General features: G+C 46.8%; 1 protein-coding gene across 11 annotated transcripts in view; it reads left to right on the top strand.

Moving 5' to 3' along the window:
• The window catches only part of CYP4F11 (cytochrome P450 family 4 subfamily F member 11), a 29394-nt gene that overhangs the window by 6579 nt on the left and 2626 nt on the right, over positions 1-20189 (top strand). For 2 of the 11 annotated variants that reach the window (XM_065534754.1, XM_065534753.1), the window contains exons 3-9: positions 6248-6392; positions 8355-8408; positions 8500-8627; positions 10962-11083; positions 11841-12111; positions 13701-13767; positions 13965-14094. In XM_065534754.1, the coding sequence (XP_065390826.1) occupies positions 6248-6392; positions 8355-8408; positions 8500-8627; positions 10962-11083; positions 11841-12111; positions 13701-13767; positions 13965-14094 (917 nt within the window). Of the gene's footprint in view, positions 1-1493; positions 1565-1774; positions 2103-6247; positions 6393-8354; positions 8409-8499; positions 8628-10961; positions 11084-11840; positions 12112-12627; positions 12951-13700; positions 13768-13964; positions 14095-20189 lie in introns of those variants that run through there. The other 9 variants (XM_074026230.1, XM_074026228.1, XM_005588306.4 and 6 more) reach the window with 8 other exon arrangements.

The following is a 20189-nucleotide window of genomic DNA, read 5'->3' as shown; positions in this document are numbered from 1 at the left end:
AGTAATTTTACTTTATGTAGAGCACTCGATACACAGAAAGAACACTTTATGTAGAGTATCTGACACACAGTAGGTGTGCTTTATGTAGAGTATCTGGCACACAGTAGGTGTGCTTTATGTAGAGGATGGGACACACGGAGTCAGAGTTTATGAAGTGTACCCAGCACCCAGAGTAGGCACACTGTGTGGAGCAGTTGGCACACAGTAGGTGCACTTTACATAGATCACTAGGCACGTAGTAAACATGCTCTACGTAGAGCATCTGACACACAGTAGGTGTGCTTTATGTAGAGTGGCAGGTGCGGAGTAGGTACACTTTACATAAGTTACTCTGCACAAATTTCATTTTATGTAGAGGACCGAGAACACAGAAGCAAGATTTTCTGTAGAGCACCCAGCACACATTGGGCACACTTTACATAGAACACTTGGCACACAGTACACGACATGTATACAGAGTACCTGGCACAGGGTAGGCGTGCTTTATGTAGAGTCCAGCCCACAGGATATTGCAATATTGCATATTGTCTTTTGCAAAGAGCAGAGACCGACACACAGCAGTTACAGTCACTCCCTGTTTTTCAGGCTCCCTCCTCAGAATCTTTCATCTGTCCCCGTCTAAGGCCCATTTTCCTGTGATCCCTCCTCTGTCCCCCTCTAAGGCCTCATCTGACGTCCCATTTCCCAGATGGGAAGCCTGAGTCCAGGAGGGGCTCACTGCCCACAGTTAGAGCAAGGAGAAGGCAGAATAAGGACTCCACTCAGGGTCTCCTGTCTCTGCCCTCCCTGGCCCCATCCACTCATGGCCCCTCTCAGCCTTACCTCCCATGCCCCATCTCTGTCCTTCTATTCTGAGCCCAGCCTCCAGGTGTTCTCCTCCAGCAGAGCTCTTTATCTCTGGAATCAGACCGGGTAATCCCCAGCACAGTTAGGTAGTTTGTTCCTGCTCCTGTCAGTCATGTCTCGACCCAGGCCCTGGGTTACCTGGAGGCAGGACTTGAACTCCTGCCAGGCTGTGAAGCCAGAGGCCAGGAGCTTCTGTCTCTGAATCTCCTAAGTCTGCACTGAGAAATGGTGCATAGCGAACTCCTTCACACGTGAAGAGGAGCTCAGAAAATGATCTGGGACGAGGGTTGGCCTGGCCCTGCTCACCTGCTGCCTGAACTCTCAAGTTCATGCCTTTATCTGCCACACCCTTGCCTTGGAAGGGCAGGGTGGCTGTAAACTTTGGGACTCAGAGTCACCTTTGACTGTTCCTTAAGATCCCCTCCCACTCAAGTATGAGATGTGGAGACCTGAGAATCCAGAGTTCATGCTGTGTCACTGTCAGCTGGATCCTGTACACCCAGTTGGCCCAACACCAGGTTTTGGTTGGCTGCCCAGGCACGGAAGACACACCCCCCAGGCTGTAGGGATTGGCTCGCCGAGCCCAGCCCAGCCTAACCCAGCCTCCCACAACCTTCCTTAAATTGCAGAGCGAGAGAGGAGGGTGTGTGCGACTAGCTGCTCCTGACAGAAGGTGCCAGGCTGGGGGTGGCCGGGTCCTGGTCTGGGATGGGGAGAGGTACTGCCTAAGGCTGGGGTGGGTCCAGGCTACTGACCCGGGAGACTGGTGATTTCCTGGTAACCAGACCCCTGGCAGCCTCCCAGTGATTCAGGCTGGGCCTTTCGGGATTCTAATCAGCCTCAATCTCTCCCTTTCTGTGTAACTGGAGGTCACTTGGCTGCTGGTTTCCGTTGGGTGTTTCTGGACTTTAGATCTCAGCTTTTGTTTACTCATGTCAGAGCCTTTCCTGATCTGCCTCCAGCACTGCCCTTCCTTGCCCCTCTCCACTGTCCCTGGAGCTTCCTGGGCCCTTCCCTGGGCCTCAGTGTCTCACCCTCCATCCCGTCTGCCCTTCAGGATGCTACAGTTGAGCCTGTCCTGGCTGGGCCTCGGGCCCGTGGCAGCATCTCCGTGGCTGCTCCTGCTGCTGGTCGGGGGCTCCTGGCTCCTGGCCCGTGTCCTGGCCTGGACCTACACCTTCTATGACAACTGCCGCCACCTCCAGTGTTTTCCGCAACCCCCAAAACAGAACTGGTTTTGGGGACACCAGGGCCTGGTGAGTTTGGTAGCAGGACAGGTCTGGGATCTCAGAACGGATGGAGTTCCCAAGGGGCAGGAATGCGGCTCAGGGAGCTGGGTTTTGAGGGTGGCTGGGGTGTGGGAACACAGAGAAGAGAGGGAGGCAGCTCGCTTATTCCTCTCCTCACTCACTCATTCCTCTCCTCACTCACTCATTCCTCTCCTCACTCGCTCATTCCTGTCCTCACTCGCTCATTCCTGTCCTCACTCGCTCATTCCTCTCCTCACTCACTCGTTCCTCTATCCACTCACTCGTTCCTGTCCTCACTCACTCATTCCTCTCCTCACTCGCTCGTTCCTGTCCTCACTCGCTCGTTCCTGTCCTCACTCGCTCGTTCCTGTCCTCACTCGCTCATTCCTGTCCTCACTCGCTCGTTCCTCTCCTCACTCGCTCGTTCCTGTCCTCACTCGCTCGTTCCTCTCCTCACTCGCTCATTCCTCTATCCACTCACTCGTTCCTCTCCTCACTCGCTCGTTCCTCTCCTCACTCGCTCATTCCTGTCCTCACTCGCTCGTTCCTCTCCTCACTCGCTCGTTCCTCTGCTCACTCGCTCGTTCCTCTGCTCACTCGCTCGTTCCTCTATCCACTCACTCATTCCTCTCCTCACTTGCTCATTCCTCTCCTCACTCGCTCATTCCTGTCCTCACTCGCTCATTCCTCTCCTCGCTCGTTCCTCTGCTCACTCGCTCGTTCCTCTGCTCACTCGCTCATTCCTCTGCTCACTCGCTCGTTCCTGTCCTCACTCGCTCGTTCCTCTCCTCACTCGCTCGTTCCTCTATCCACTCACTCATTCCTCTCCTCACTCGCTCATTCCTCTCCTCACTCGCTCATTCCTGTCCTCACTCGCTCATTCCTGTCCTCACTCGCTCATTCCTGTCCTCACTCGCTCATTCCTCTGCTCACTCGCTCATTCCTCTGCTCACTCGCTCATTCCTCTGCTCACTCGCTCATTCCTCTGCTCACTCACTCGTTCCTCTATCCACTCACTCGTTCCTCTCCTCACTCACTCGTTCCTCTCCTCACTCACTCGTTCCTCTATCCACTCACTCATTCCTCTCCTCACTCACTCATTCCTCTCCTCACTCGCTCGTTCCTCTCCTCACTCGCTCGTTCCTGTCCTCACTCGCTCATTCCTGTCCTCACTCGCTCGTTCCTCTCCTCACTCGCTCGTTCCTCTCCTCACTCGCTCATTCCTGTCCTCACTCGCTCATTCCTGTCCTCACTCGCTCATTCCTCTCCTCACTCGCTCATTCCTCTCCTCACTCGCTCATTCCTGTCCTCACTCGCTCATTTCTCTGCTCACTCGCTCATTCCTCTGCTCACTCGCTCATTCCTCTCCTCACTCGCTCATTCCTGTCCTCACTGGCTCATTCCTGTCCTCACTCGCTCATTCCTCTCCTCACTCGCTCATTCCTGTCCTCACTGGCTCATTCCTCTCCTCACTCGCTCATTCCTCTCCTCACTCGCTCATTCCTCTGCTCACTCGCTCATTCCTGTCGTCACTCGCTCATTCCTCTGCTCACTCGCTCATTCCTCTGCTCACTCACTCATTCCTCTCCTCACTGGCTCATTCCTCCTCACTCCTTGCTCATTCCTCTCCTCACTCGCCCATTCCTCTCCTCATTCACTCACTCCTCTCCTCACTCACTCCTGTCCTCACTCACTCCTCTCCTCACTCACTCCTGTCCTCACTCACTCCTCTCCTCACTCACTCCTCTGCTCACTCATCATTTCTCTCATCACTCGCTCATTTCTCCTCACTCGCTCATTCCTCCTCACTTGCCCATTCCTGTCCTCACTCGCTCACTCCTCTCCTCACTCATCACTCCTCTCTTCACTCATCACTCCTCTCCTCACTCGCTCACTCCTCTCCTCACTCGCTCACTCCTCTCCTCACTCACTCATTCCTCTCCTCACTTCACTCGCTCACTCCTCTCCTCACTCGCTCATTCTTCTCCTCACCCGCTCACTCCTCTCCTCACCCACTCACTCCTCTCCTCACCCGCTCACTCCTCTGCTCACTCATCATTCCTCTCATCACTCGCTCACTCCTCTCATCACTCACTCATTCCTCCTCACTCGCTCATTCCTCCTCACTCGCCCATTCCTGTCCTCACTCGCCCACTCCTCTCTTCACTCACTCACTCCTCTCCTCACTCACTCATTCCTCTGCTGTGCCATCCCAAGTCTTTTCTCTCCTCACTTTCCTCCCACTCCAGCCTGCTTGGATCTTTTTCCTGCCTGTCTTCCCTGTGTTACTGCACCTCTCAGGGGCTCCTGTGGGCGTGGTATGGGTGCGCAGAGCAAAGATCTGGCATTTACGCCTCCTGTACTGCTGGACTTGAGGCCTCCTGAGCCCACTGTCCAGGGGCTGCTTCCTGCCTGGCCCATTTGCTTGTGTCTGTCCATCTCTGGGCTGCTGCTTTCCCACAGGAATTAGCTCTGAGCCCATTTCCCTATGCAGCGGGGCCAGAAGAGAAGTGTGGGCAGTCTCCCGCTGCCTCTTTCCTGGAGATGCCTTCCTCCTATCTTGCTCTTCCTCACTAACATGTCCCAGTCAGCCTTGTTGCCTGCCTGAATAAAAGCTGGTCACTCCCTTCTCTTTTCAGAAGCTGCCCTTGACTCTGCAGACCTTGGCCTCTGACTTAGACCTGCTCTTCCAGTTGGGGGACATGGCCTTTGTCTGCTCACTTGTAAATGGCATGATTGATGGGCATGTCCACGGGCGCAGTGGAGGGTGCACAGGACGCACTAGCACAGAGCCTGGCCTGCGGGAGGGGCTGATTGTGGACAGTTAGAGGCACTCCTGTGCCCCTGGGGGCTGCTGAGAACGGAAGGTCCCCAGTGTGGAAGCAACAGCAGCCCATGCAGACCAGCTGGGATGTGAGAGGGATATGGGAACCAGCCACAGGGACACGTCCTGAGGCCACACTGCTGTCTACAAACCTCCTTCCGTGGGGACTTTTCCATGTGGCCGTCCCCAGGTTGAAATCATTTCTAAGATGAGAAAACACATCCTCTTGAGCAGACAGCTTGCCTTCTCCCTCTGCCTTGGTATTTACTCTTGGATCTTTATATTTATTTATTTATTTATTGAGGCAGAGTCTCGCCCTGTTGCCGAGGCTAGAGTGCAGTGGTGCGATCTCAGCTCCCTGCAACCTCAGCTGCCTGCAACCTCCGCCTCCCAGGTTCAAGTGATTCTCCTGCCTCAGCCTCCTGAGTAGCTACGATGACAGGTGCCCACCACCACGGTCTGCTAATTTTTGTATTTTTAGTAGAGACGGGGTTTCACCATGTTGGCCAGGCTAGTCTCAAATTCCTGATCTCAGGTGATCCGTCCACCATGGCCTCCCAAAGGGCTGGGATTACAGGTGTGAGCCACCATGCCCGGCCATTATCTTTGGATCTTGGGGACAGCCCCAAGAGAGAAGGAGCAGGGGTCAGCAGAGATTCTCTGCAGCCGTTCAGAATCCAGACACGCTGCTCAGGACAGAGGCTGCACCACATCTGGAGGCTGCGGGGGGAACTTGCTGTGGCTCCCGGTGGGGAGTTGCATTACTCAGGGTTCTCTTTAGAAACTGAATTGACAGGATATCTTCCCTCTTATATCTTATGCATGTATGAGACAGAGAGAGAGAGTGAGAGAGAGAGAGAGAGAGAGTTTATTATAGGAATTGGAAAATGTGATGATGGAGGCCAAGAAGTCCCATGATATAGCATCTGCAAGCCAGAATCCAGGGACACTGGTGGTGTAAATTCAGTGGGAGTCCCAAAAGACCTGAGAACCTGGAGTTCTCATGTCCAAGGACAAGAGTGGATGGATGAGCCAGCTCCAGAAGACAGCTCACATCCACCCTTTCCTCTGCCTCTTTGTTCTATCTGCACCATCAAAGGGTTGGATGACACCCACTCCCACTGGGGAGGTGGATCATCCTTCCTCAGTTTACCTATTCAAATGCGAATCTCTTCTGGAAATACACCGATGGACACATCCAGAAATAATGTTTTATCAGCATATGTTATCTGGGCATCTCTTGGCTCAGTCACATGGAATTCGTGGTTAATTCAGGACACCTAGAATTAACCGTCACAAGGGCTGATGGCGTCTGCCTTGCTTTCAGGTCACTCCCACGGAAGAGGGCATGAAGAAGGTCACCCAGCTGGTGGCCACCTATCCCCAGGGTTTTAAGTTTTGGATGGGTCCTACCTTTCCCCTCCTCACTTTATGCCACCCTGACACCATCCGGCCTATCACCAGTGCCTCAGGTACCCAAGCAGAACTTGTGTTGGGGCAGGGGGAGCTGGGAAACATCAAAGGCCTTCTAGCCTCTCCCCTCCTCAAGCTTCTATGTGGCCCCTGCAGGACCCAGCGCCCTCCTCCTGCTTCTCTCTCAGCCATGTTCCTCTTTCCTTCATGTATTCACCAACCCCCATCTCAGCACCTCCTCCCTCCACTGCCATCTGTCTCTGCTTTTGTGTTCTGGGCACCACTGTGGCCCCAAGAAGCCTCAATTTAAGGCCCTATCCTCAAGGAAGCCCCATGCTTGAGGAAATGGATCTGGACAGAGACAGCTCAAACTTCGTGGAGTCAGGAATTGGCAAGAAGGAGATGGGTGTGAAACCGGGAGAATAAGATCTTTCCTGGGGGCAGGTTGGAAGGCTTCCTGGAGGAGGGGTTGCTGGAAAAATGAGTAAAAAGACGTTAAAGCAAGGGGGGGTGATGCAGTGGACATCATTAGTATCCAGGTCCCCCTGCCAGGCCTGGCATCAACCTTGTCTGTCCCTAAGTCTACAGCACTAGGGGGATTTGAGGCTGGTGGAGAATCTGGGCTGCTATTTATGTGATGTTCACCTCTGGTGAGTTTATTCCTTCTACCTAATCCTGTCACTCATCCACCCTATTCATGACTCTCCTGCTCCAGGCCCCAAGAATCTCCAGTAGGAGATCCCATTCCAGTCTGGGGCCCTTTCTTTCCCTCTGCTCATCCTATCCTTGAACAGGCCAAGCCAAGCAGGGGCAGGGGCAGCATCCCACAGAAACTATGGCTGTAACCTGAAGATGGTGAGTGACTCTGGGCAGGTCCTCAACTCTCTCTGACTGCTGAAGTCTCTTTTAGTTGCGAGTGATGGAAACTCAAGCCCATGTGGTCTAAGCAAATAAAGAGAATCAATGTGCTGTAAGTCCAGGAAGAGTGGTCTTCAGGCATAGTTGGATCCAGGTGTCAATTAATCCACATCACTGGGAATCAGTCTCCTCTCGGTTTTACCATTCTCTGTGTCAGTTTGCCTTTTCATATGGTGTCAACGATGAGTCTCAGAAGCCCAGTTCCAACCAGAAAGCCCACCTTTCTCCCAAGGGTCCCATAGATAGCCTGTGTTTTCTACATTATATTTGATTGTATCTGGTATATGCTTCCACCTGGGATCACACAGAGAAGTCATCATGTGTGGGGCTCAGCTGTGGCTGAGGACATTTGGGGCATGTCAGAGTCTTTTTGGTTCTTGTCTGAGATGTAGTGTGAGGTTGTCTTTTTATCCTGCTTCACATGTCTTGGCCATGTTTGGTGCTTGTCCAAGGTGTAGGACCCAGGGTCTCTTTGAGAACTGTGTGAGGTATTATTTGAGTCTTAGTCGAGTTAGGTCTTAGGGTAGATTTGAATTATGCCTGAAGAATAGGCTTGGTTACGCCTGGGCCATGTTTAAGACATTATTGGCATCATATTTAAATGTCATCTGAACCCGTCATTGTAGTACACAGAGGTCATGTTACACCATCTCAGGCGCATGGGAGAGCATGTTGTGTGATTTAGGGTTTGTCACGTGTGTTTTGGCCATGTCAGGAAATGTTAACACATGTCAGGGCAATATCCCAGGTCCCAGATCCATGTCAGAAGATAGCAGAGAGTGCTGGGGACATACAAGGTGTCCTAGATCCCTGTAAAGGCATTCTGTAGAGTGTTGAGCTATGCTCAGGTGTTGCAGAACATGTTGGACCATGTAGGAGATATGTCATTGTGTGCTGGAGCATACTGTTTTATTGCTGTGCTACTGCAGCCTGGTCTGGTCTCTCCTTCCTCCACCATCCTCCCTTCTTCCTCTATCCTTGACCTTTTTCCTGCTATGCTGGGTGGGAAAAGTGAAAAGTGCACACCCCTGACTGGGAGCATTCCTCCATACTCAAAGTCCTTCTCTTACCCCATGGCCCCTGATGGTCCTCAATGATGTCAGCTGCTGTTGCACCCAAGGATATGATTTTCTATGGCTTCCTGAAGCCCTGGTTGGGTGAGTAATTGAGGTGAATTGGGGTTGGGGATGTCATTTAGGGATAAGGGAGGGTGCTGCCCTTGACCACTGTTCTTGATTGCCCTGCTAGGGGATGGGCTCCTGCTGAGTGGTGGTGACAAGTGGAGCCGCCACCGTCGCATGCTGACTCCTGCCTTCCATTTCAACATCCTGAAGCCTTATATGAAGATTTTCAACAAGAGTGTGAACATCATGCATGTGAGTCCCTTGAACTATGAGTTCCAGTGGAGCCTCGGGGTGGAAGGACCACAGGCATATCTGGTCTGCAATTTTAGTTGTGCTTTGGGGCCAATGCTCTTCCTCTCTGAGCCTTGGTTTCCCTATCTGTAAAATGGGAATATTAATCTCTACTTAAATGGTGGTAACATGATGTAGTGGATTCATGTCCCCGGCACATAGTAGCTCTCAGAAGGTGTGAGATTCCATGTTTCTCTCACAGAAACCCTTCAAACTCAAGAGAGTAAAGATGAAGATTGCATAGTAGCAATTGCTGAGTACAAACTGCCTCAAAACTCACTGGTTCAGAGCAATAAGGGTTTATGATACCTAACAAATGTGTGAGACAGTTGGCTGTTTCTTCTGCATGTGGGTGGGATCACTCTTGGTACATGTGCAGCTGTGGGTCAGATGAACAGTTTTGCTGATCCTGGCTCAGTTTATTCACATGTTTGTTTGGGGCTTCACCAACTTCAGGTTGATCTAGGATGGCCTCAGCTGTGACACCTGGACTTTTCCCCATGTGTTTCTCTGCCTCCAGTATGCACCCTGCTGTTCACATGGCATAGACTGGGTTCTGAGAGACTACGAGGAGACTGCAATGTCTCTGGATTTTCTCTCTGCAATGTTTCAAAGTTCAACCAGGCTTAGGTCAGCACAGACTCAAAGTGGCATAAAAGAGGCTCCATTTCTTAATAGAAGTTGCTGGAAAATCATAGTGCAAAGTGTATGAATTCAGGGAGAAGTGAAGAATTGGCAGTTGGGATTTTGCGAAGTGCTTAGGATGGTTTTCTTACTTGCAAGCTGATAAGCTAGCTTTGTTAATACTTCAGTGATTTTGCAAGGAGATACGAGAGTCCTGGGTCAGAGACAAATGACTATTTATTACTCATGGCATAGCAAGCAGTATGTTCTTGGTTTGCATCATTTCTCCAAACCACCCAAATCCCACGGGGTGCCACAGAGAGGTTTCAATAGTTGCCTGCTCATGCAGTACATTGCATGGAAGGAAACAAGCACTAGACTTAGGGAATCTGCTTTTTTTTTTTTTTTTTTGAGATGGACTCTCTTGCCCAGGCTGGAGTGCAGTGGCGTGATCTCTGCTCACTGCAAACTCTGCCTCCCGGGTTCACACCGTTCTCCTGCCTCAGCCTCCCGAGTAGTTGGAACTCCAGGCACCTGCCACCATGTCCAGCTAATTTTTTGTGTTTTTAGTACAGATGGGGTTTCACCACGTTAGTCAGGATGGTCTCGATCTCCTGACCTCGTGATCCGCCTGGATCAGCCTCCTAAAGTGCTGGAATTTCAGGCGTGAACCACCATGCCTGGCCGGGAATCTGCTTTTTTTAGCAAGCAGAAGCAAGCCTGATATTGGTCCAGGGGCAGTCATTGCCTTATCTCTCAATGTTGTTCCCTGCAAACACAAGCCTGAGAAATGGCCCAAGCAAGAACAACACGGTATATATACACACACACACACACACACACACACACACACACACACACACACACACACACACACTTGCTTTAAGTTCTGGGATACATGTGCAGAATGTGCAGGTTTGTTACATAGGTATATATGTGCCATAGGTATACATGCACCCACCAAACCGTAATCCAGGTTTTAAGCCCCACATGCACTAGGTATTTGTCTTTATGCTCTCCCTCCCTTTGTCCCCAACCCCCTGATAGGCCCCAGTGTGTAATATTCCCCTACCACAACAGGGATATTTTTGAAATGAATTTATAGCAATGGAGATGAGTAAAACCAACATTTACCGAGCACTCACCATATCTTAGAAACAGTACCATTTGCCAACTCCATGATATATATTTTGTAATCTAATTTTAATAACCCTGTGAGGTTTTGGTTGGTTTTGCCCTATTTCGGACTATGAAACTGAGGTCCAGAGAGATTAGGGAGCTTGCCAAAGTTCAACCAGATAGTAAGTGAGCTAGGAGTGCTGAGGTAGTGATTCTATCCTGGTTTATCTGGCCCCAAAGCATGTTGTCCTAACTGTTACCAAAGATTTGATAGATGGGACCTACAGGAGTGCAGGAGGTTGACCAAGAGCACACAGACCATAGGAGGCTGAGCTGGGACTTGAACCCAGGTCTCTCGACTTCCAGCCATGAGTCTTTATCTCCTAGTAGTAATAGTTTCTGGTCCTATCCAAGGCTGGTCCTTCCTAGGGATGGGTGCCTGGGGCAGAGGACCAGGAGGATAATTGCGGGGGGTCCATCTTGGTGTTTGGGTCTGGGAAGGTGCTCACAGGAGGCAGTTCCCAGCTTCAACTCTGTTTTTTCTCTGGCTAGGACAAGTGGCAGCGCCTGGCCTCAGAGGGCAGCGCCCGACTGGACATGTTTGAGCACCTCAGCCTTATGACCTTGGACAGTGTGCAGAAATGCGTCTTCAACTTTGAAAGCAATTGTCAGGAGTGAGTCCTTTCCTATGGCCTGAGAACTTGGGCCACGAACCCAAGGGAGCAGGTTGGAAAAGGATGACTGACTGGGGTAACCAGAAGTGTCTTTCTGAAGGCACTTTCTGTGTGTCATAGCAGGGCTTTGAAGGATGGGGAAGGGAAGAGAGAAAGTACGGTCCTTTCAAGTAGGTAGAAATATTTGAGTATAGGCAAGAAGACTAGGATGAGGCAAGCGTGTGCAGCAGACAGTAGAGATGAGTTTGTGGAAGTAGATAGGGGCTAGATACCAGGACACTGAAAATCAGGAAAAATGGCATGAACTTTATCAGGTGGTTCCCAGGAATCTTTTCAAGGGGGTTGGACCGATGACAGGTGCAGTCACAGATGAGCTTTGTGGAGGTCTGCCTGTCATGTAGACACTACACAGAGCTGACATTGGATGCAAGTCGGTGATGGTGGGGGCTGGGCCAGAAAGAGCTGGAAGACAGTGAGGTCTGAGTTTTGTGAACAGTTTTTGGAAGGAAAAGAGTCTAGGCTGGATACTGGGTGGCAGAGACAGGAGAGAAGCATGGTGTCCAAGCTATGCTCTGGGTACCTAGGTGCATGGAAGCAGCTCTCAGAGATGGGACGCCTGGAGAGAAGGGAGTTTGGGGAGTCAAGTCTCCTGGCTGTTTCCGGATACTCAATTTCCTGATGGGCAGTAACTTCTAGCTGCTGGTGAGAGGTGCTCCTGGGACTTTGCATATGTTAAGTTGTTACCTCCCTCATGCAGGAAGCCCAGTGAATATATTGCCGCCATCTTGGAGCTCAGTGCACTTATAGAAAAAAGAAACCAGCATGTTCTCGTGTACCCAGACTTCCTGTATCATCTCACTCCTGATGGGCAGCGCTTCCGCAGGGCCTGCCGCCTGGTGCACGACTTCACAGATGCCGTCATCCAGGAGCGGCGCCGAACCCTCCGCACTCAGGGTATTGATAATTTCCTCAAGAACAAGGCAAAGTCCAAGACTTTGGACTTCATTGATGTGCTTCTGCTGAGCAAGGTGGGCTTCTCTGGGATGTGAATTCAAGTCACAGAGTGGAGATTTATGCCAATGTCAAATGAAAGAACTTGGACTTGATCCAGAGGGCAGTGGGAGCCATGGAACATGCTTGAAAAGAACAGGTCAGAGATAGGTTTGAGAGATGACTCTGTGGAATTCAGCTGGCAGGGGACCGCTCAGTTTGAAATAGTGAGGAGCCTGAGATTTTACTTACATGTTAGTAAGTCAGTCTGACACATTTTAATGCATATCTATGTGTCTATGTCTATATCTATGATGACAGATGCACCAAACCCCTGGATCACAGCAGCCTGTTTTAATCATTCGCAGCAATAGCAGCCACCAGAGTAGGATTGTAGAGCTGACCCTCCATTCCCATATTCCTCCTAGGGTAGCACAATGTTTTTACCTGTAAATACACCAGAATGCACTGCAGAGAGGGGGCCCCACATTATACATTATACATCTTGGAACTTATATAGGATAGCTAGCACATCTGCCCCTTCTTCCTTCCAGGGTGAGTGTGAGAATGGCAGAGAGAGAGAGAGAGAGAGAGAGAGAGAGAGAGAGAGAGAGAGAGAGAGGAAGAGAAGAGAAGAGAAGAGAAGAGAAGAGAAGAGAAGAGAAGAGAAGAGAAGAGAAGAGAAGAGAAGAGTGTTTCTTTTGTTCTGGAATAAAAACTACTACTTTCCAGGGAGATTGCCATCCCTGTAGGTTTATAGGTTTATAACCCAGATGACTTCTGGAAAGATAGGAAGGATTCTCTGAGTTTATCACTCTAGAATGTGAGCAAATATCTATACAGCAATACTTAATTCCTTCCTTTCTTTCTTTCTTTCTTTCTTTCTTTCTTTCTTTCTTTCTTTCTTTCTTTCTTTCTTTCTTTCTTCTTTCTTTCTTTTTTCCTTTCTTTCCTGTCTTTCTTCCTTTCTTCCTTTCTTTCTTTTTTTGAGATGGCGTTTTGCTGTTGTTGCCCAGGCTGGAGTGCAATGGTGCGATCTCTGCTCACTGCAACCTCTGCCTCCTGGGTTCAAGCGATTCTCCTGCCTCAGCCTCCCAAGTAGCAGGGATTACAGGCATGCACCACCATGCCAAGCTTTTTTTTTTTTTTTTTTTTTTTTTTTTTATGGTAGAGACAGGGTTTCTCCATGTTGGTCAGGCTGATCGTGAACTCCCGACCTCAGGTGATCCACCTACCTTGGCCTTCCAAAGTGTTGGGATTACAGGTGTGAGCCACTGCATCTGGACAATACTTAATTTCTAACCTCCAAGCCAAATTGCCATTGAAATATGCTGTAACCCAGGTTGCCAGTAATACTTTACTCCAAAAGTCCTCATTATTCAGAGACAAGATAATATTCATAGGTCATTGACTCTTCCCAGCAGGGCCAAATAGGAGGCAAAGAAGGCAGCGGGAAAGCCCGTGGTTGGTGGGCTCTGATGGTGGTTACCAAGAGACATCTAGGAGTGCACGATGGGCTTGGTTTTCTGGAAGGAGGATGGATCTTCAGAAATTGTTTTAGGTTTGACTCAAGAGCCCCCAGAGCTGGTGTGATTTGGGCAGGGGTATTGTCTTGCCTTCTTTCCAGGATGAAGACGGGAAGGAGTTGTCTGATGAGGACATAAGAGCAGAAGCTGACACCTTCATGTTTGGGGGTGAGGGTCTCAGTGTGGGACTGCAGTGGGGACAGGGGCCTCTCCATCCCAGGGACATGGTGGGTGGACCCTGGATCACTCCATTCTGCCCATCCTCCCGCTCCCTACGTTCTCCCGAGAGCCTCAGTGTATGGGTGCTGTCCACCCTCTGGTGCTGAAGCAGCCCAGAAATCCCGTTTTGCTTGGCTGCCCCTCAGGCCATGACACCACAGCCAGTGGTCTCTCCTGGGTCCTATACCACCTCGCACAGCACCCAGAATACCAGGAACGCTGCCGGCAAGAAGCGCGAGAGCTTCTGAAGGACTGTGAGCCTGTTGAGATTGAATGGTGAGTGCAGGTGCTGGCCTATTCTTGATCTTTTCTCATTGGTTCTGCTCCTCAGGTGGGTGGGGAGAGGGAGTTGCTTTCTGTCACTTCTTCCATTATCTCTTAGTGGGAATCGGTGCAAATCTCAGAGGCAGGGCTTAATACCCAGCCAGGCCAGCAGGGGATGGTTTGCAGGCTTTTGGGACCCGGGCTGCTGGGAGAATTGGTGACAGTATGTAAAGGCAGATGATGCCACTTAGCATGTATTCAACAAATGAATTTCTCCGCCACCTCCTCTTTTCACTGAATTATCATATTTTTTCAAATATCTTCACTTTCTGAATGTTTGCTCTTCCGTACCCTATTTCAATCCTGTTGTGCCGTCCAAGGATTTCTAAGGGAGACCTGAGGGTAGAAGTCATTCATTCCTGTCCAGAACACCTGCATCGTTCATGTATCCAGTCTTCATTCAGCAAACGCTCCCACACTGCATTCCCATTCCCAGTTTTGTTTCTAGCACCTTTCAGTACTCTGGAGACCTTGAAAGGATCCAACCCTGTGATCTGTTTTCCCAGTGCTCCCAGCCTGGTGGGGGAACAGCCCCAGGACAGGAAACTCCCAGCACAGATGGGCAGGGATGAGGTTGAGAGCAAGAGAAGCATGACTGGCGGTACAGAAAGTGTCTCAACCAGGCACAGTGGCTGAACCTGTAATCCCAGCCACTCAGGAGGCTGAGGTGGGAGGATCACTTGAGGTCAGTACTTCAAGATGAGCCTGGACCATATAGAAAGAATCTTTCTCTAAAAAATATGAAGACATGAAAATAAAAGTGAGGTGTCTTGGTTGAGACCCTTAATAATGATCAGTTGATATTTGGATGCAGCAGTGCCCTAGGTCAAGAAGGCAGCCTGGGCCAAGGTCGAGGGAGGAGAGAGGGAGGGAGGCAGTAGTGCCCTAGGTCAAGAAGAGAGCCTGGGCCACGGTCGAGGGAAGAGAGAGGGAGGGAAGGAGAGCAGGAGAGAGAGAAAAAGAGAAAGATAGATAGAGAGAGAGAGAGACCAAGAGAAAGAGGGAGAGAAGGGAAAGAAGAGAAAGAAAAGAGGGAAAAAGAGAAGTGGCTTGTGTGCAGGGGGGGGGAGAAGGTCATAAAGAGAGAATGGAGACAGAAGGAAAGTGAGAGAGAAAGAGAGGGAAGACAGAAAGAAACAGAGAGATAGATAGAGAGGGAGAAACTGAGTCATGATGAGATGATGAACCTGGAGATGGGAGCAGAGCCTGGGTGTGGAATACATGTGAAAAATGTGAAGAACTTCAATTTTAACTCAAGGTCCATGGGAAGGGACAGGTAGTAGAACAATCTTTTTAGGGCTAGTGTAGAGGGCATACTGGAGAGGACCAGTTGTAGAATGAAGTCCCAGGGAGGACATTCTGAGGTCTGAACCAGGCCAGGAGCTGGGGATGGAGAGGAGACATTGAACTGGACAGGCCGTTTGAAGGGAGCGTCCTCACCTCCAAGCCTTTACTCATCACAGCAGTCCTGTGAGGTGGAGAAACATTTTTATGCTTTTAAAACCAAGATTTCAAGCAAAATTACACATTGTTAAAAAAAAAGTGTCCAAAAATTTTGATGAAAAATGAACTACCTTCTTAAGCCTGCCCTGGCAGTTTCCATCATCAATGGTTTTCTCTGTGTCCTTCTAGAAAATGGCTATTCTGATGCCCACTGTATATGAACACACATTCTCTTTTTCTATATGTGTAGGAGTACATAAAATAGACACAGGTCTGCACACTATGTATCTTTAAGATCTTCTGTTTTTCTCAAAATATGAGTTTTGGAAAATGAGTTTGTTTTTCAATTTGTCTTTATTTTTAATTGACAAATTTTGATTATATATATTTATGGGGCACACTGTGATGTTATGATGTACACAATGCAGAATGATTAAATCAACTTAATGGTCATATCCATTACCTCATATACTTATTATTTTAGCAGTGAGAATATTAGAAATTTTCTCTTTTGGCCATTTTGAAAAACATATTGTATTATTATTAACTGTAGTCACCATGCATATAATAGATCTGAAAACTTATTCGTCTTGTCTAATGGAAACTTGTACCCTTTGACCAACATCTTCCTGTTCTTTCTTCCTCTCTCCTCTGGCAACCACCATTTTCTTCTCTGTTTATATGATTCCTATGTTACCTGTTTTAGCTCTCACAGATAATTGAGATCATTTGCTATTTGTCTTCTTGTGCCTGGCTTATTTCACTTAGCATAATGTCCTCCAGAATCATCCATGTTGTCACCAACGAAAGGATTCTTTTCTTTTTAAAGGCTGAATACCATTCTACTTTGCATTTATACATGGAAAATGAGCGTTGACTTACAAAAACAATGATGAGAACAGATTCTTCTTAGACTCAATGAGACATTACAGATAAGACAGGGTTTATCCTTGACATTCATGCCACCCCACCTAATATCCTTCCTTTCCCTAAAGGGGTCTCTTGAGACATCAATTTGTCATCTAACTGTCTGCTTTATCTATCTATCTATCTATCTATCTATCTATCTATCTATCTATCTATCTATCTATCTATCTATCTATACATCTGTCTATATGTTCATCCATCCATCCATCCATCCATCCATCCATCCATCCATCCATCCATTTATCCTATCTATTCATCCTTCCTATCTATCCATCCATCCATTGATCTATCTCTATCATGTATTTCCATATATATGTTATGTATTTTATTGATATAAATAGGAGTCAATTAAATATATACATATTGATATATTTTAATATATATTAAATTTATTAATATATTTATTTAATTTAATAATTAGGAGTCAATAAAATGTATATATTTCCATATACATAGAAATATATATTTCCATATATATACACTATGTATTTTGCCCTTTGCTGTTTACTTATATGCATTTTGTGGCTTGTTTTTGCCTCTCAACAGTGTGTCTTACAGCTGTTTTTTTTAGTATGGCATAACATTCCATATTTTATTTGTTTCACATCTTTGTTGAAAGCGCTTGTGTGAATCTTTCCAATTATTGTAGATATGGCCAATTTGCCTTCCAGAATCTCTGTACTGGTTTACCTTCCAGCTTGCATTGTGTGACACAGCTCGTGACCTATTTCCTCCTTTTTTGTAGTTGCATTGTATACTAGTGTTCTGCTGTGTGGATGTTTATCTAAACATCTTCCCACCAATGTATATTTAGCTTGTTTCAGACTTTTGCTAAATTAAACCTGTTGCAGTCAGCATGTGTGTACAGTGACCATTGCTTATTTGTGTGAATATCTCTGCAGGACAAATTCCCAAAAGTGCAATTGCAGAATCAAAGACCATTTCATTCTACAATTTTAATAATGATAAAAAATCCATTCCTACTAACTGAGTATGATGGCACCAGCTTTCCCATAACTTCACCAGGAGTATTACATTATTATTAATTTTTTTTCAATTTTTAAGTTTCTGGCTACGCAGGTTGGTTACATAGGTAAATGTGTGCCATGGTGATTTGCTGCACCTATCAACCCATCACCTTGGTATTAAGCCCAGCATCCTTTAGCTTTTCTTCCTGATGCTATCCCTTCCCCAGCCCCTCCCCCTGACAGGCCCCAGTGTGTGTTGTTCCCCACCATCTGGCCATGCATTTTCCTTGTTCAGCTCCCACTTATAAGTGAGGACATGTGGTGTTTGGTTTTCTGTTCCTACATTAGTTTGCTGAGAATAATGGCTTCCAGCTCCATCCATGTTCCTGCAAAGGACGTGATCTTGTTCATTTTTACAGTTGCCTAGTATTCCATGGTGTATATGAACTGCATTTTCTTTATCTCAATTATCATTGATGGGCATTTGGGTTGATTCATGTCTTCACTATTCTGAATAGTGCTGCAGTGAACATATGCATGCATGTATCTTTATAACAGAATGATTTATATTTCTTTGGATATATACCCAGTAATGGGATTTCTGGGTCAAATGGTATTTCTGCCCCTAGATCTTTGAGGACTCACCACACTAAATTTTTGTCAGTCTGCCTATTTCTTCTTTTAGTGAACATTTCCTTAAATAAGAGTGGGATAGGACGTCTTTTGCCATTTCTTTTTTCTTTTTATGGAAGAAATCATCTTACATTGTTTGCTGTTTTCTTTTGGGTTATTTTCTCATATTTACTTATGAGAATATGTATTAAAGTTAATCTTTTTTTCTGTCACTTTTTGCCTTTTGACTTCTTGGGGACAGTTTTGGGTAGTTTATATGAAGCCAATTTTGTCCACATTCTCTTTTGTAACTGTACTATCCAGCCATTTCCCAGGGTTTTGTGGGGCTTCCTTTACCAGATGTGAAGTTTCACTTATTCACATATCTGTCTCTGAGCTCCCTATTCTGTTCTTTGGTCTGTTTTCCTGTTCTTGCAGCTTTGCCATGATACATTTATTACTGTACCTCAGTAATAGGTCTTAATATCTGGTAGAATGACTTTCTCTTCTGTTTTTATTTCAATAATTTTGGGGGGGGGTGTACAGGTGGTTTTTGGTTACATGGATGAGTTCTTTAGTGGTGAGCTCTGAGATTCTAGTGCGCCTGTCTCCTAAGCAGTGTACAGTGTACCCAATATGGAACCTTTTATCCCTTGCCTCCCTCTCAACCTCCCTCCCTGAGTCCCCAAAGTCCATCATGTCACTCTGTATCTTTTTGCATCCTCATAGCATAGCTTCCACTTGTAAGTGAGACTGTATGATATTTGTTTTTTCATTCCTGAGTTATTTCACTTAGAATAATGGTCTCCAGTTCCATTCAAGTTGTTGCAAAAGACATGGTTACATTCCTTTTTATGGTTGAGTGATGGTGTATATATGCCACAATTTCTTCATCCACTCGTTTGTCAGTGGGCACTTAGATTGGCTCCATATCCTTGCAATTGTGAATGGTGCTACTATAAGCATACATGCGTATGCATCTTTTTCATATAATGCCTTCTTTTCCTTTGGGTAGATACCTAGTAGTGAGATTGTTGGATGGAATGGTAGATCTACATTTAGTTCTCTAAGGAATCTCCTTACTGCTTTCCACAGATGTCGTACTAATTTACATTTGCACCAGCAATGTAAAAGTGTTCCCTTTTCACCACATCCACACCAACATCTATTGTTTTTTGACTTTTTAATTATGGTTATTCTTGCAGAAGTAGGGGGTATCTCATTGTGGTATTAATTTGTATTTCCCTGATGATTAGTGATGAGCATTTTTAAATATGTTTGTTCACTGTACATTTTCTTTTGAGAAATGCCTATTCATGTCTTTGCCTACTTTTTGATGGGGTTATTTGGTTTTTTGCTTGCTGATTTGTTTGAGTTCCTTGTAGATTGTTGATACTAGTCCCTTGTCAGATGCATAATTTGCACATATTTTCTTCCACTATGTGGGTTGTCTGTTTACTCTGCTGATTGTTTCTTTTGTTGTGCAGAAGCTTTTTAGTTTAATTAGGACTGATTTCTTTATTTTTGTTTTTGTGGCATTTGCTTTTGAGGTCTTAGTCATGCATTCTTTGCCTAAGCCAACTTTCTCTTCTCTAATATTTTATTTTCAGATCGACTTAGCTGTTCATGATTTTTTCTTCCCAAAAAAGTTTAGAGTAAGTTCATCAAGTTCCTAAAAATTAGATTATCATTTGCACTGAATATATTCTCTCGTTTGACTTGATATATCATATCAAGTAACTTCAGGTAACATCATAATATTGACACATGGTTTGTCATAGTAAAATGGTTATTAATGTATTCAAATAATATTTAAGCTTTTAATAGATATTAAAATACTTGCTTAGATATCATATGCAAGTTTTGCTAGATCAATCCTTACATATTTTGTTGCTATCGTGAAGTGTACCTTTTATTCAGATTGAGGGAAATGTATAAATTCATTTGAAATACAGAGACTTTGTGTCTCTTGTTAAATTTTATTCAGATATTTTATATTATTATTAATAGCTTATCTTTTATCTTTTTCCAGCTGCTTGTTATTTCTACATGGGAAAACTAATAATTTGTACATTTAAATTTAGTTCCCAATGAACA

The sequence above is a fragment of the Macaca fascicularis genome, chromosome 19, assembly GCF_037993035.2.
Source record: "Macaca fascicularis isolate 582-1 chromosome 19, T2T-MFA8v1.1".
NCBI lineage: Eukaryota > Metazoa > Chordata > Mammalia > Primates > Cercopithecidae > Macaca > Macaca fascicularis.
The sequence above is the reverse complement of the archived record's forward strand: the minus strand, read 5'-3'. Positions and strand labels throughout refer to the sequence as shown.